This window comes from Rhinichthys klamathensis, unplaced genomic scaffold (genome assembly GCF_029890125.1).
Source record: "Rhinichthys klamathensis goyatoka isolate OS25496 unplaced genomic scaffold, OSU_Roscu_1.1 h1tg000176l_1, whole genome shotgun sequence".
In the NCBI taxonomy this organism is placed as follows: domain Eukaryota; kingdom Metazoa; phylum Chordata; class Actinopteri; order Cypriniformes; family Leuciscidae; genus Rhinichthys; species Rhinichthys klamathensis.
The window spans coordinates 2242900-2253714 of record NW_026606705.1 but is presented as its reverse complement, the minus strand read 5'-3'; the positions used below and the strand labels follow the sequence as shown (position 1 = coordinate 2253714).

The following is a 10815-nucleotide window of genomic DNA, read 5'->3' as shown; positions in this document are numbered from 1 at the left end:
GATTGTATGGATTACTGCTGGCTGTAAAACAAATTGCCCCTTGGGGATAATGAAGTTGACCTAACCTAACTCAGTGAGGTTAAAACTGACCTCATCCTCTTTGGAGAAAGTTTTTCTGATGAAATGTATGAAAAAGTATGACAAAAATGTCCAATGGGGCTCACTGTCCAGTAACATACACTCTCATGCGAGGAATTTGGGAGTAATTTTTTACTCAGAACATTGTTTTGACCATTAAATAAATATGGTTGTGAATGCAGCTTTTTTCAGTTAGGTTTCCTGTCTATTCTAAGATCTATTCTTTATGCCAAAGATATGGGAATTGTAATGCATGCCTATTGTATTGCCTTGTGTCTGGACTATGGTAATTCCTTATATCTAGACATAAATGAATCCTTGATTGACCACCTCCCAAATGCGCAAATATGTAGCATGATGAATATGTCTTTGTGTTTTATGTTTTTTTTTTTCATTAAATATATATCATTTTGATTTTCAACTTTGTCAATGCATGCTCTTAGATTGTTAGGTTCTTTTTTTCTTTTTTTTTTGCTTATGCTCTGAGATTGTTAGTTTTATGATTTTGCTAATGCTCTTATGTTGAGCAATTTGTATGGTTTTGAAAGCTATATTAAATAAAAAATTGTTGAATCCTGAGGATCCTAATTAGCTGGTTCAAGAGTGTTTTATTAGGGTTAGAGCTTAACTTTGCAGGAAACAGTGGCGGTTCTACACAATAAAAACACAAATTGAAGGAACCATTAGCTCATTGGTTACTGCCTCGAATTCTATGCATGGCACACTTTTAGTTATGACTATACTTTGTCACGAAATAGAGTTTTTAAAAGTGAAAGTGGCCGAGAGCTACTTATGTAACGCAATACTTATATGTCTCATAACTCTCATATTAACAACTATCCAAACTGTTTTAGACCTAGAGATGAAATGGTATGAAAATTTCATTTCATGAATATAGTGACCAAAATGATCACGGTTATCACATAATCTTGTTAAAAAGGTAGGCCTATACTAATACACAATGAAATCAATTCACCAAGTTTACACCAGAAAATAACATATAAAATTAGCATCAATATGTACTTTTTGTTTACATAAACATTAAAATAATAACATTAAAGATGATGGCCAGATTTTAAAGGAGTGTCTTTTATGTTATCTACTAACATGTACACGTTAAAATAAAGTTTTGACAAAAAAGGTTTTATAAAAAGATAAACCTCACATATTTCAGCCTTTAAATCATTTTTATAAAAAGAATGAGTCAAAAAAGATAAATTACTGACATTTACAATGCATATTAGCTTATCTTTTATTAATAATAGTAAAATTCGGTCCGATTTTCTCGTGGCATCTGTCGTTGCTATGCAACCATGCACTGCGCTCTCCACAACGACAAAGCAGTTTTAGTAGCTAATGGATTTCCACCACCGATAAACGCTTGCTGTAGCTCTGCAACAAGATTTATTTACGGAGAAGAGAAAAACACCCACATGTTTGGGTGCACCCCCATACTGAAAAAGTTAAAAAAAATTCATCTCACTGCCCCTGGAAAAAAAATGAGCGCGTCGCTTCAATTATGAGCGCGCTTCCCGTGCGCCTATATTTGAAATAACAAACTCGAGCGCTCAAAAGATGCGATATGTGAACGGCCCCTTGGTGAGCTACCTCCAATCTGGAGACCCCCTTGACATCGCTTCTGTGCACGGTACCTTCTCAGGAAGCAGGGGCGCCATTGCCAATAATTGAATTGAAATTGTAGAAAATAGAAAACCGCTTCGCGGCGCAGAGGATAATTCTTTTTTTTAAGAGGATAATTCCCCCCCCCGCCCCCCCCCATGTGACATGAAAAAATGCGCTCCGGGCGACTGCCCGGTTCGCCCGTGCCAAAAAACGCTACTGGCAGGAATTTAGATTTCCAGGAAAATAATTGGGCTACACTAAACATTCAGGGGTGCATTTCCCAAAAGCATCGTCAACAACTATGGTCACATCTTCCATGGTTATCAACTTAATTTAACAATTTGCCATTTGCAGAAACTATATTTTCCAATGAACATTAGCAAACAGCATCACAAACTTGTGGTTGGAAATACAGATGTCCATCTGTGGTTAGAAGTATAGTTTCTTGTTAGGGTTACATGTGGACTAGATCATGCTCTTAGGCACAATTACAATAACACAAACTAACATTCAGTGCAATATATCTGTAACTTATTTTAAATATATATGAATTTCAATTAATGTTTTGGCATGTCAACAACCAGTGCCAAAAACCAGTGCATAAATGCATATGACTTAAGAGGGAACCCCATCAAATAAATGAATGCCTCAACCCAGAATTACCAGATTTGTGCCAGTTATATATCAATGATTTTGAATATATGTTGCAACTTACAACGTGCAATTCTTTACAGTTTTTTTCAGTAACAATATCATTCCACCAGCAAGAAACAGAGAACGAAAATGTTCTGGAGTGTAATTTTGTGCCTCTGTGATGGTACCAAGAGCCGTCTCTTATTTACTTCTGGTAGGGATGTAGACTCGTAAGCGTGAGTGGAAATAGGAGGGTGCCTGAGCCTGTGGTAGATCTGTAAGCAAGCGTCAATGCCATGAACTTGATGCGAGCAGCGAGTAGTAGCCAGTGCAGAGAGAAAAAGAGAGGTGTGATGTGGGCCCTTTTGGGTTCGTTGAAGACAAAAATTGAAGTTTGATTACACATGATGGAAGTCCAGCCAGAAGAGCATTGCAGTAATCAAGCCTAGAAAGGACCAGGGCCTGGACAATAAGTTGTGTTGCATGCTCAGTTAAGAAAGGCCTGATCTTCCTGATGTTGTGTAGTGCAAACTTGCATGATCGAGCTGTCTTTGAAGGTCAGCTGGTCCTCAAAGATTACTCCAAGATTTTCTGACCGACCTTGATGGGGTGATTGAGAATGAATCTTGCTGGATGGTGAAAACGTGCTGTAGAGTCGAATTGGTAGGGAGGACGAGAAGCTCTGTCTTTGCCAGGTTGAGCTGCAGGTGATGTTCCTTCATCCATGCCGAGATGTCCGCCAGACAGCTTGAGATCCGTGTAGCTACTGTGGGATCATCTGGTTGAAATAAGAGGTAGAGCTGGGTGTCATCAGCATAGCATGGTAGGAGAACCCATGTGCCTGTATGATGGGTCCCAGTGATGTGGTGTAAATGGACAAGAGGAGCGGTCCAAGAACTGAACCCTGGGGAACCCCTGTGATCAGTTGATGCGCTTTGGATACCTCCTTCCATATAGAAGTCAATGGGGTCCATCAACTGTTTGGTTACCGACATTCTTCTAAATATCTTCTTTTGTGTCCTGCAGAAGGAAGAAATTCATACAGGTTTGAAACAACTTGAGGGTGAGCAAATGATGACAGAATTTTTATTTTGAAGCGAAGTGTTTATTTAACACGATTGTAATAAATAAAGTAATTAATAAAAAAATGAAATAAATGGGTCATAAACAAACAAATTAGTAATATACACTTCAAATAATTATAGTTAATAAAATAAACAAACAAACAATCCTACACCCCTCCCCCCTAGCTAATTTGCAGCATGGATTGATACAGCAGAACAAAATGACATTAACTGATCCCAGCCTGTCTTTTATTGGGACGGACCTCCACTTTACTCATGTAGGTAACTTAAACTTAAAATAAATAAATGTTAACAAAATATACCCTTAATAACTTTTTTTTAAAAGTATTCACCCAAACTAGTCACTTGTGGTATGAAAAATACAAATTGGAAATAAAACTGAAAACGAACCAAATGTGTGTCTGTCATCATTATGAAATCTATAGCATGTACTGCAACAAACGTTTAATCATGAAATGCTAAAAGATAACCAGAATAATGTGTAAACAAATAAAAGAGAAGGATGTATGGGTGTTGTTTAGTTACCGTTGCCGGCTTGGTCAGTGTGTCTGTGTGTCTGGAGCTGAGAACTGATTGCTGTAGTAGTTTTGTTAGTGAAGAAACTAGCTAAATGATCAGCAGTTAAAGGGGTGGTGGAGGAGTACAGAGAAAACAATGGATGTTTTGAGAAGTTTGCGTGTGTTTGAAACACTAGCCGCGTTTCCATTACCCTTCAAATTGCGCTAGGGCTGGGCGGTATGACGGTATATATCGTTACCGCGGTAGAAAATGTCAACCGTAACAGATTTTTTTATTCCGTGTATACCGCGAAATGCAAATAAGTGGGCGTGGTTAACTCGCGTGCAACGTGCGTGAGACTGAGAAACAGCGAATTGTAAAAAGAAACACGGAGAAAGCCGATCAAGAGGATCCACAAAGGAATTACATTTTCTAAAGGGTTGTTGTTAACGTAATATTTTCGGGGGGAAAGGCGCAGCAGTTAACTAGAGCAGTGCAGCACCCAGGCTACAGATTAGTGCACGCTCGCAACGGGGAAAGCTGGACAACAACAGTTCATATATCAATATCGTAACGAATAGAAATAACCTTAAATAATGTATAGTTATCTGCATATTTCCCTCTCTTAGTTTTTAAACACGCAAACAGTTTGCTGCCCGTGGTAATGAACCGGCTTGTTAAAGGGAATGTATAATCCTGTAGCCTATCTGAGGCAAAATGACTAAATATGCATCGCGAGTTATAGCTATATTTCTAACTCCAAACAATTGGCCACCGAACCAGCTGATAAAATCTTCCTTTGATTCGATACGTGATTACAACTTGACACTCAAATTAACCGATCGCATTTTACTGATGCAGAAGACGCGCGCGTGCACACGCACTGAGGGAGCGCGGTGTTCACCGGGCTATGGTCAAATAATGACACAGTTACAAGGTGTGTATAATTTAAACTAGGCTACTTAGTCAACACTAACAGTAGCTGCTGTTCGGTTTTCAAACTGCTGCTCTCCTTCTAGTCACTTCTGAACTTATATTGATTAAAGCGCAGGGTGACGGGTTGCCAGATATCACAAAAAGAGCAAAATAAGCCCCTTAAAAACGCAGTGTAGCCTAAGCAGACATGGCACAAATGTACCGGGGAACACATTGAAACATAACTAGTATTACTATCCTACAAAATTAAAAGGAAATAACTAATTTATCATGAATAGAATAGTTCAATATAAAATATTCAGATATTATAAACGGATTGATGAAGTAAAGCATAACATGAGATTGAAAAATTATTCAGAAACACTTTATTTAAAGTTTAATTGCACCTATGAGTTGTATTTAATATCAATCAGTTGGGGGCAGTTCATCTAAAAGTTGATGAGTGTGTTTTGTTTATATTTAGCTATCTAAATAGTTTACCAAAGAAATAATTGACCAAATAAGAGAAACAGAAAACAATGTGAAGTACTTTTCATTTCTAAAGTATTTGGGTTTATTTATTATACAAAGCCCTTTTTGTCGATTTTTCGAGAATAACTACATATATAAATAACTATATCGTGAAATATATCGTTACCGTGAAATAAAATTAGTCATACCGTGAAATAGAATTTTGGTCATACCGCCCACCCCTAAATTGCGCAAATTGAAAATACGCCCAATGGAAACACGTAAATTTCACAAAAACTCCCATTTATCGCATAAAAGTTTTTACGCATGAGGTGGTTTTTCAGGCAATTCGAAAAAGGAATATTTCGCAAAACTGCAATGGAAACAGTTTTTGCGCATTTACAGGTCAGCTGACGTAGATGGTGCGGTATGTTTTGGGCAGAAGACGGAGTTCTTTATTAAATTCATAAAAGGCAAAGGAATTGCAGGAATACTGAATTTTAAACCTCAAAGAAATGCCACATTCAAGAGCTTGAAGCAGATAGGAGTTAGAAACACCTCATATGTGACCCTGGACCACAAAACCAGTCTTATGGGTCATTTTCTTTAAATTGATATTTATACAGCACCTGAACACTGAATAAATACGCTTTCCATTGATGTATGGTTTGTTAGGATAGGACAATATTTGGCCGAGGCCCGATATACAACCTTTTGAAAATCTGGAATCTGATGGGGCAAAAAATCTAAATATTGAGAAAATCGCCTTTAAAGTTGTCCAAATGAAGTCCTTAGCTACGCATATTACTAATAAAGGGAAATAAATGAAATTTACACCATTGATTTACCACAACTAAACCTTTATACACACAAAATTTCATTAAAATATTTGTGATGCGATCTGGGAAAACCCGTCGGATGTCGCACTGGTACGTTTTCAGTAAGGTCTAAAAATAGATAGAATGTCAGTTTTTTGGTCAAAATTGTGGGTTTTCATTAAATTATTATTCTATAAAATCTTGTCTATCCTCTCTGAATATATCTTGGGGAAATTTACAAGTTTAGTGCAGAAAAATTGCGATTTATAGTGGCAAGCTGAAAAGACTGTCTTAAGCTTTAAGAACACGCACGGAGATAAACAAATCGTCATTTTAATCAATGAAAGAAATATAAACAGATTTGGAAAACAGATTATCAAAACCTGTAATAGGCTATGTCAAATTTCACCATGTGGTGGGTTTTCCCAGATCGCATCACATTTCACTAGGAGAAACATAAATAAATATATACATTTTATATCGTCTAGGGCAGGGGTAGGCAAGTTCGGTCCTAGAGAGCCGCTGTCCTGCAGAATTTAGTTCCAACCCTAATCAAACACACCTGAACAAGCTAATCAATGTCTTCAGGATTACTAAGGCTATAGGCAGGAGAGTTTTTTTTCAGTGTTGGAGCCAAACTCTGCAGGACAGCGGCTCTCTAGACCGAACTTGCCTACCCCTGGTCTAGGGCATCCTCCTTAGCCAAGCCGGTCTCTGGACATTCTGTATCATCTTCCCAATCATTTGCGAAAAAATAATTTACTATTTTCGTTAAATTATTGCTGTCATTAAAGTTTAAATTGAGCAAACGCGCTATCTCAGAATCCATGGCTTGCACCATAACCATTGCGGATTGTGTACACTGTGCACACGAAGAAGTCACCAGCCAATGAGAGGCGCTGTAGCAGGCCATTGCTAAGAAGAAAACAGTTTTTTTTTTTTTACACGAGAAGGTTTTTTTTAAACGCTCTCTATTGGCTTACTGCTCTAATGACGTTGTGGAGAGTTATGAACCCGAAAGCGGGAAATCTAAGCTTGACAATCTAAGATACCAAACTTGAGTGGGTAATTCCCAAAGAGCAGGCAGCAGCGAGCAAAGTTTGTAGGCGTGTTTTCGGACTTTTTTTTTGCGCGATTTTGCTGCATCCACTCACAAAAATATTTTTTATATATACTTACGGTAGGAAATTTACAAAATATCTTCATGGAACATGATCTTTACTGAATATACTAATGATTTTGGCATAAAAGAAAAATGGTTATTGGCTATTGCTAAAAATATACCCGTGCGACTTATGACTGGTTTTGTGGTCCAGGGTCACATATGTGCCGCTCACAATTATAAGGGGCTTTCCTTACCATTAATGCTCGGATAACACGCCTACGTCTCCTTCAATTAAAAATAATGACTAATGCGGTGGCTGGGATATATATATAAACCATATAAACCTACCAACATCAGTTGCCAGATTTTTGGAATGACTGATCGCAAAAAAAATCACATTTTAGTCGCATAGCATCAATTAACCCTCATGTTGTGTTCGGGTCATTTTGACCCGGAGAAGATTTTCTTTTTCCCGAAAATACTAGTTAATGTTATTGCATTGGACTGAAACTTAGTGACTTTGTTCACAAAGGGTATAACTAGTTCTCAAATGTTTTTTGACAATTTTTGTAATTTTTTAAGGGGGGGTTTGTCACCTTGTTACACTTGTGGTGTTCCTGGTCAAAAATTCCCGGATTCAATCTTTTTGTCAACTTGTTTTCTTTCATTTAGAACTAGTTTTATATTTCTATTTGCATCTGATTAATTGTAGGCCTCATTTATCTGAGAGTAGGCATCTAATTTTTTGAGTGAGAAAAAAAAGCATTATTTATGAATAATTTTCACAATATTACATAAAATATGAAGAACAATTGCTCTGTCCATCACACTAGTGTGCTTTAATGTTTAATCAGGGTGTTTGTATTGAAATGCTTTTATTTTGTAAAACACGGCACATAGTCACACTTGTGGTGTTCCCAGTCAAAAATGACCAGCCTACAAAAAATAGCTTATAAATGACTTGTTATGCTATATTATCACCCAAAATTGGATTCAATCTTTTTGTCAACTTGTTCTCTTTCAATCAGGACTGGTTTTATATTTCTATTTGCATCTGATTAATCATAGGCCTCATTTATCTGAGAGTAGGCATCTAATTTTTGAGTAAAAAAAGAAAAAATTAATTCAAAAAAATAAATTCATTATTTATGAATAATTTTAGAAATATTAAATAAAATATGAAAATGTGCACTGTTGATCACACTAGTTTACTTTAATGTTCAAACACACATGTAAACTGCTGTTGATCTTGTTTTGGAAATATGAAGATTTTGCAGCATGGAGACTTCAACAGTAAAGGATGGGAGCAGAGACTGATACATACTCAGGTTAGATGGGTCTTTTGGTTAGCGCTATTTTCGCTCTGCTGCCCCGAGTTTGGTCCGGTGTTCACGCAGAACATCAGATATCCAGGGGAAAGAGGGAGTAGCACGCACTGTCCTGGAAGAGAGTGGACAGATGTTGTCTAGACAAGAAGTTAAAGTGGAACATAAAGTGTCTGTTGTGGTATTCACATCCAGAGATGAGAATTGTGTGGGTGAAGGAAGAGAGGCTGACAACAGGAAAAATGGGAGGGAGAAACTGAGCACAGTATTTGGGACGTGTCCTAAAGAAAGAAAAGAATTAACAATATTGACAAGAGGTTCTGAGAATACAGGGTAACACCTTTTCCCGTTGTTTAGTGGGTTTAGGATTCAGCATTTATTGTTTTACATGTCTAAAAGTTTTCATGTCTTTGTGCCATTAAACTGGTGTTAACTTGTTTTTGTTTCTTTTCACCCTAGATCTGATGGTGCTAAAAGAGGAGAGTCAAGAACTGAATGCAAACAGTATAAGAAAGAAAGATCAGTATGAGAAATGCCATGATTTCATGACTGAAGAGAAATCTTTTACGTACTCACTGACACATAAAACAGAAACTAGAAACCTCCAGATGAGAGTTCACACTGGAGAGAGCCCTTTGACCTGCCAAAAGTTTGGAAAGAGTTTCAGTCTAAAAGAAAGCCTTAAAGTCCATTTGGAAATCCACACTGGAGAGAAACAGTTCAAATGCCCTCAGTGTGGAAAGAGATTTACACAGAAGAAAACCCTTATTGTCCACATGAGAACTCACACCGGAGAAAAGCCTTTCACTTGCAAACTGTGTGGGAAGTGTTTCACAGTAAAAGGAACTCTTAAGACTCACATGAGAATTCACACTGGAGAGAAGCCGTTTGTTTGTGAGCAGTGTGGAAAGAGTTTCAGATATAAAGAAAGCCTTAATCATCACATGATGATTCATTCAGGAGAGAACTGTTTTGTATGTCATCAGTGTGAAAGGAGTTTCACAGACAGGAATCATCTTAATGATCATGCAAAAATTCACATTGCAGAGAAGCATTACATGTGTCATCACTGTGGAAAGAGTTTCAAACACAGAAAAACCCTCGAGAATCACATGATAATTTACAATAGAGAGAAGCATCAAATATGTCATCACTGTGGAAAGAGTTTCGAACACAGAGCACACCTTGAGAATCACATGAGAATTCACACTGGAGAGAAGCCTTTCACCTGCCCTCAGTGTGGGAAGAGCTGCACAACGAAAGGAAATCTTAAGATTCACATGAGAGTTCACACTGGAGAGAAGCCTTACAAGTGTCTTCAGTGTGAGAAAAGTTTCACATATCACACAGACCTGAAACGGCATTTGCAAACTCATTCTGAAAAGAAATTGCCGTCTTCCTCAGTGTGACTAGGTTTGGAAAAATTAGCAATTTCAACAATCATCTGCGCATTCACTCTGCAGAAAAACAATTCAGTTGTGATCAGTCTAATAAAAACATCACACTTGCACATACATATGAAAAGCAATGTTAATGTGAGACCCTGTTTGTGTTTTTTGTTAAAGAGTATGGCAATAGAAAGTGTGAATCTGTTTAAAATAAAGGCTACTTTAACTCTGCAGCTGAATGTGGGTTTCATCTGATTGTCCGCCTTCATGAAAACTTCTTTTATTTGTATTATTACTTTTTATTTATATCCTTCGCCTCTTTATTATTCTTTCCTTTGAGGCTTTTTATTTTTGTGCATTTTTTACTCCAGTGGCCACACCTGACCATCTTCTTTGCTATAGTTTCAAATATTAAGCAGTTTAGGTAGACAGCCTTTAATTTAGACCAGGGGTGGGGAACGTTGGTCCTGGAGGGCCACTCTCCAGCAGAGTTTAGTTCCAACCCTAATAAAAAAAAATTCCTTAAACACGACGTTGTCTCAAGAAATATCTGCGTACACACGAAACCACTGAAACCGACTCAAAACGATGTAGTATACATGCCAGACCAGTATGTCGCACTAATTCTGCCACAGAGATACACTAAAAACGGAGAAGAAGACTTGGAGCATGCACATAAACCTTGCGCGCTGTATACAATCATATTAGACTCAGTAGATTCTTCTTTTCTTTTTCTTTTTTTTTACCAAGAACTTTATTGAACAATATGAACGACCATAAATGGCCTGGTACAAAATAGGAACGAGTCACGATTTTCGAATATTCGATTAGTTAGCATAAAAACCATAAAACTTGCTAGGGTCGACACCTGGGGTG

General features: G+C 37.4%; 1 protein-coding gene across 1 annotated transcript; it reads left to right on the top strand.

Annotated features, from left to right (window-relative positions):
* Positions 1-8845: 8845 nt before the first annotated feature.
* Positions 8846-10138, top strand: LOC130092436 (gastrula zinc finger protein XlCGF8.2DB-like). Its single transcript, XM_056260295.1, has one exon. The coding sequence runs from the start codon at positions 9016-9018 to the stop codon at positions 9958-9960; it is 945 nt and encodes a 314-aa protein (XP_056116270.1). The 5' UTR covers positions 8846-9015; the 3' UTR covers positions 9961-10138.
* Positions 10139-10815: the final 677 nt, after the last annotated feature.